This window comes from Portunus trituberculatus, chromosome 41 (assembly GCF_017591435.1).
Source record: "Portunus trituberculatus isolate SZX2019 chromosome 41, ASM1759143v1, whole genome shotgun sequence".
In the NCBI taxonomy this organism is placed as follows: domain Eukaryota; kingdom Metazoa; phylum Arthropoda; class Malacostraca; order Decapoda; family Portunidae; genus Portunus; species Portunus trituberculatus.
In genome coordinates, this window is record NC_059295.1 from 32,031,426 (window position 1) to 32,038,030 (window position 6,605).

Genomic DNA, 6,605 nt, shown 5'->3' on the forward strand with positions numbered 1-6,605 from the left:
CCCTGCCGCGGGTGTAAGAGGAGGAGGAGGAATGCTCTTCCCTCACTGACGTTCGAATAATGTAATGATGCTTATGAGAGAATGACTGCCTGCGTCTGTTACGTCACATTCTTCTGTTTCATTAAAGCAAGGAGCGCACGACTCAACAAGTATTTCCGTCACCAGGAAAGGATATGAACGTATAAAAAAAAATAAATGTTTCCATAGTTGGTACAAAACAATAAAATATACGCATGAAACAGAAATATTATTAACACTCACATTGTCAGCTCCTTCAGTCGCCAGCCTCGGTCAATGCCTCGCCCACATCCTGTCAAGAAAGAATCACCCGGTCTTAAGTCGCGTATTACTATATGCCTAGCTCTAGCATGTAAACAAATAATATATATCGACCTACGTACAGTTAACGATTGAGACATGAGTTAATACTAGATACTCATAGAAGAATAATATACTGTAGAATGAAGTGTACCTACATCTAACGCCTAGGCAGCACGTACAATAAATGGTACCGGAGTTATTCGAAGCAGTAACGAAATCGTCCTTTCGAGCTCACTCACCACTGTGGCCAAGGAGTAGCTACATTGCAACACACAGTATTTAATGGGGAAAAAATTCAATAGATTTCACAATTCACACACATCCAGGCACCAGCTGTGAGTGATGCGCCATTTCGCGGGGCTGTGGCTTATCACAAATCGTTTCGTCACCCGTATACCCATCATCACTAACACATCCACCACCACTCACAGCTGCCGACCTCTAACTGCGCACGTTCCAATGAAACAAAGACAGCTCGAGTGAAACAGAGATATCTCAGCTTTCGCCATCGAAATAAGTGTGTCTGATATATATATATATATATATATATATATATATATATATATATATATATATATATATATATATATATATATATTATTTATTTATTTATTTATTTATTTATTTGTTTATTTCCATTTTACAATGGTTATTCAGTACAGCATGTGCTTACTGCATCGAGTCCAATAATTTTGTAGTTTCTCTTTAGACTCCGCACACACACACACACACACACACACGCTCAGTGGTTAGAGCGCTGGCTTCACAAGCCAGAGGACCGGGGTTCGATTCCCCGGTCGGGTGGAGATATTTGGGTGTCTCTCCTTTCACGTGTAGCCCCTGTTCACCTAGCAGTGAGTAGGTACGGGATGTAAATCGAGGAGTTGTGACCTTGTTGTCCCGGTGTGTGGTGTGTGCCTGGTCTCAGGCCTATCCGAAGATCGGAAATAATGAGCTCTGAGCTCGCTCCGTAGGGTAACGTCTGGCTGTCTCGTCAGAGACTGCAGCAGATCAAACAGTGAATTACACTATGCAGTAACCACCAATAAAGAAAATATTTAAAAGTGAAAGACCGTTCTTTGTGAAACAATGTATTATCTTTTTTATGAGTATAGAGAAGGATCGGAGATTTTTTGAGCTTATGTTCATAATGTTACGACAATTTTTGTACAGCCTTAAAATTTCTGTTATTCTGTAAAGGCACAACTGAAGAGATATTCATGTATATCATGCCAAGGGCTCACGGTCTGTGTCAATATAATCATATGCTGCTGGATTTCCAAGTCTACGTAGGTCCTGTATATATAAATTGTTATGGTATTATATCTTGTGCATAGGGAACATACAACATTATGCATGTGTGTTAGAAGCTAATTTGGTACACGAGAGTTCACGCAAAACTTGGCTTAACCTAGTCGGGGTATTTCCAGCATATGCATTTAGTGGCTAACTTAGCATACTCACTGTTACACGTAACACTAACACCTTTATTGTATAAAAAAAAAATCTTTAACATTATTACTTACATTTTGCTAATGTGTCTCATACTATGTTGAAACTCCTCGTTTAATGAGAAACTAATCACAAAGACGTCTTTATATTAACTCTGTCGTACAATGTTCGATGGGTTCCGTGGATATTTTGGAAGTTTCTAAGTTCTCATAACTAGAAAAGTTGCCAAGTTAAAACAAAACTTAGAGGCGTCTTAAAAAGTCTAGAGCAGTGCTAAGGCCACATTAAAAGAATCACAATCTTATAGGGCCGCATACCATATCAATTAACCCAAAATCATAAATATCTAAAATACTAGATTAAAGGCTTCTAAAGAAAAGCCATTATCACACGCATGTCCACACTTGCGAGAAGAAAATGAAATGCTTACAATACTATTTGGTGTTGTTTATTAACTTGCTCTTTCAAATTAACTAACATTTGCCGGGCCGCATTGCGGGCCGTAGTTTGCTCCCATCTGGCCTAGAGCAACCAGAATAGAAGGTAGTTGTTCTTCCAGAACAACAGAAAAGAAAATTTCAAAGTAGACAGAGGGATTCCTTAACTGCCTTTTGCTTTCGGTACAAAAGCCAAAAAGATGAAAAGATAAGGAGAGTTGCATGTGGTAGTCCCTGTATGAAGAACACTTACCTATTTCTACTCATTCTTATCCTGTGTGCTCAATGTCCCTAAGGTGACTTGTGACTTTTGGTGGGTATGCCTCTGCTGGCTACACTACTGGGGATACCCGCAATGGCCCAATGAACTCCATTCTGACACTGATAGCCTTTTTTTTTTTTTTTATACCATGTGGGCTTTTCACGGGAATTTATGGGCTAAAAGGGGATACTTTTTAGGGTACCTTCTATTTTAAAGCCCACCCGCTAGGAAATCGTTGCCCCGAGTGAGGAAGCACAACCTACACTCAGACCGTGGACAGGATTCGAACCCGTGCGCTTGGAGACCTCTAGGATCCCAAAGCACGCATGGTTCCACTGTACCACGGCGGCTCTTGGCAACAGCTTGGCAGCCATCTTACGGAAACGGCCACATAACATAATTATAGATCCTGAGAATATTCTGCTCATGGAGTTATGCAGCTATAGAGCACAAGGACTCCGCCATTATCGCCAATTGACATAAAGCAGTCTCACTATAAGTTCGATTTCTGCATAGTGTACTGTACACACAAAGCCGATACCACGACCACCTATCTCACGAATGACAGGCCTAAGCATGACGGGCTTGAGTGAAACCTTTGATGGCATTTGTTATTGTCAATATTATCTTCAACAACATCTAATTTGCGCGTCAAGGCACCTCGGGCGTATGCCACGGTTTGTACCCGACGTCTTCGAAGCAAGATCGCCCTTACGAAAACACGCCATCTTGGTTTTACCAATGATCGCGCTTCGAAAACTAGTGCGATCATAGATGGCAATAACGCGTCTTATTTGCTAAACTTAAATAACTGATAAACACATTATATAATAGGAGCTCTAGTCCACTGTGAAGTGAGGAAGATAATATTTTTCTAGTCTAGCCCTACTTATAAACAGTTATATATGGCTCTTATAAATGACGGAGCCTGAAGTTCTTATAAAAAGTCATATGACTATGAATCTCTCATAAGCATCATAAATTACAGACATTTTTCAATCATTTCATAGACGGTCTCTTCTGTTATAAGCGCTACGAAATTCCCAAGTCCTCTCCGCCGCTATGACTCTGTCGGTGTCAAAAGAATCGCTTGCGGCCCATGAATCGTTATGGCCGAGCAACTGGCATTCAGTGTGGGCCACCCAAGAGAATCTCGTGGAAGGAGAGACGTTCTCATTGAACGTAGTGATACTGAACTCACTATAAGACATTAATAAGACCGTGTGCTGGTATTGCTTTTTGTCATTTTTTTTTTTTTTTGGTGCAACCACTGAGACCATCAAAGCACGCTCTCCATAATTTTTCCTTATACGCTTCGATAAATGGCAACACTTGCCCAGAGATAAATTGTTTTCTTGTCCTCTTAGGGTGACTGCAGCAGGGCCAGCTGTGTCAAAGTTGTTGGTCGTAGCCTTGTTATGGTGTTAACAAACGTGATTCGACGCTCGAGGAGTGACTATTTGTTATGGTTTACGTTTGAGGCTGCCCTCTGGAAGCATATCTTATTTTAGGCACTAATTTCCTTTATTCAATATATACTACGTAATTTCTTTTGCCTCTCTAATCACTTTCTTTATCAAAATAATCTCATAATTTCATAAACATGTCAACTAATTTTCTAACAGCTAACGAACTCAATCGTAACTCACTCACTCATAGCTATGACAGAGGTTATGGAAAAAAAAAAAATGCTCCTTAAAAGACGGTGAGATGCATGCCCTCGTGGCTCAGTGAAAATGAACGAACATGTGCGAAATGCGGGCTGTGGGTGCTATATCCTTTTGCTCAGAAATTCTTAATTTCAATAGTTTTTTCGCCTTGCTCCCAGTGATTTTTTTTTTTTCAGTGGAAAATATATAATTTCAATCTTCAATGTAGTAACATAACACCTCATCTTGGCAGATTGTCAGACACAGGGAGTGGCCAACTTGGGTGTAGCATTACCTTTCATATTGCCGCAGTAATGGGGTGGAGTAATAATAGTAATAAAAAAAAAATAATAATAAAATAATAATAATAATAATAATAATAATAATAATAATAATAATAATAATAATAATAGTTATAACAATCATACTGATACAAAAATAATAATAATTATTATTAATTCCAATGTCCAGCCATCCCATTTTGAAGATAAACTGGGAAATAAAATGACCATGTATTCAAAAGTAAATTTACTAACTCTTACAACTGAAGCATAGGCCCAGCTTAATGCATTGCCAAGCCCTGCACATCAAGGTACATGTAAAAATTAATATTCAAGGTACATATCAGACTAATATTAATTATCATGAAGCAGAACATTTACAAATTATGCATGTAGATGAAAAAATTTGAGCACAGTCATTCTCACGATGCAACTCTGACTAGATATGCTGCTTGCAATTCAACTTTCAACATGTCAACACATCCACATCACAAATGTTTGACCTGAAACTTTGAAAACTATACAACTATGTAACAAAAGATCTCTCCAGCCAAAGGTTTCTGGTCCTCCTTGAGCTATGAAATCACTGCATGTGTGAGGGAGCTTCAAATACATAATCTTGGGAAGCTTCCAAGGAGTAACCAACTCATTTGTTTATCTTATCCTTCCCTCACTGAGATTTGCTTTAACTCATGGTACTAGTTTTGGCCCCTCATGCAGCAAAGAAAAAACTACCACAACTTTCATACAGATTCTCTATTTTTGTTATATTACTGCAATGATTCAACAATGAACATAATCAAGGACAGTTTCTTATATGTTATGGATGGCAACTGAGCTTGAATCCTGTGTTACTCAGGCAATACAATGTCCTTTAAATGTTACTGATGAATGAACACTTTATCTATCTATGTCTCCTGGAAGATTACAAGTACTTTAGAACAAGAGATACAAGTTTGATGTTAGCCCTGTGTGCACATATAACAACAGTATATAGTCACATGCCAGCCAGCAGAGCTATCTTTTAATTTTAAAAATGCTTCTGATTTCCTGAGCATGAGACACAGCCACTGTACTTGACAAACACAGGATCCAGGGCAAGGTTGTCTATGAAGTATCAGAGAAAGTAATACAGATGTAACTCAGGAGAGCTTCTTTGCATTACATTTGAAGTGAATGTATCTCACCACATATACTTAACAATTCCTTATCTGCATCATATTCCTTCCACAATATAAAAAGTGAAGAATCCTGAAATACACAACTATAATATATTGGATGCCATTGTTATTACTACCCATTAGGTATCCCTCTAAGTTTAGTTAAATGATTTGGACAGAAGCCAGAGCTTAAAATATGTATTCTCTTATATTCTTTATCTCTCAAACTTTAACCTTTACATTTTTCCACCCCATCCCCTTCACACACACACACACACACACACACACACACACACACACAGATACACACACACACACACACACACACACACACACACACACACACACACACACACACACACACACACACACAACAGTATACACAACCCTCTTTTACACATCAGATACGGTAACCCTGCACCAATACTCTGCAATCACTTAAAGAAAGTTGGTGAAAGGTGGCCGAGGGAGCTTCTGGCAACATATAGTATTTATCATAAAACATTTACATTACAACATATTAACATACATAATCTTAAAAACTACAAAGTGAGATACAAATGATCTGGTAATGGAATGGGCTGAGGTAAAATTGTTATAATTTTTGAGTGATATAAAGTACTTCAAGAAATACCATTAAATACTATGGTGGTGGTAGTAGTAGTAGTAGTAGTAGTAGTAGTAGTAGTAGTAGTAGTAGTAGTAGTAGTAGTAGTAGTATAAATATAAATAATAATAATAATAATAATAATAATAATAATAATAATAATAATAATAATAATAATAATAATAACAATTAATCTATTTGTCTATCATGAAAGGGGATAATTGAAACAAGGAGCATACACACACACACACACACACACACACACACACACACACACACACACACACACACACACACACACACACACACGCACACACACACACACACACACACCGCATAGTGTAGTGTTTAGCACGCTTGACTCACAATCGAGAGGGCCGGGTTCGAATCCTGGCGCGGCGAGGCAAATGGGCAAGCCTCTTAATGTGTGGCCCCC

The 6,605-nt window shown here is 38.4% G+C and overlaps 1 protein-coding gene across 3 annotated transcripts in view; it reads right to left on the bottom strand.

Annotated features, from left to right (window-relative positions):
* LOC123517002 (glutamate receptor ionotropic, kainate 2-like) overlaps positions 1-761 on the bottom strand; it is a 45,682-nt gene extending 44,921 nt beyond the window's left edge. For 2 of the 3 annotated variants that reach the window (XM_045276810.1, XM_045276812.1), the window contains exons 1-2: positions 477-761; positions 262-310 (exon numbers count right to left, since the gene is read on the bottom strand). In XM_045276810.1, the coding sequence (XP_045132745.1) occupies positions 262-263 (2 nt within the window). In that variant the 5' untranslated portion in view covers positions 264-310; positions 477-761. The remainder of the gene's footprint in view (positions 1-261; positions 311-476) is intronic. The other variant, XM_045276811.1, reaches the window with a different exon arrangement.
* Positions 762-6,605: the final 5,844 nt, after the last annotated feature.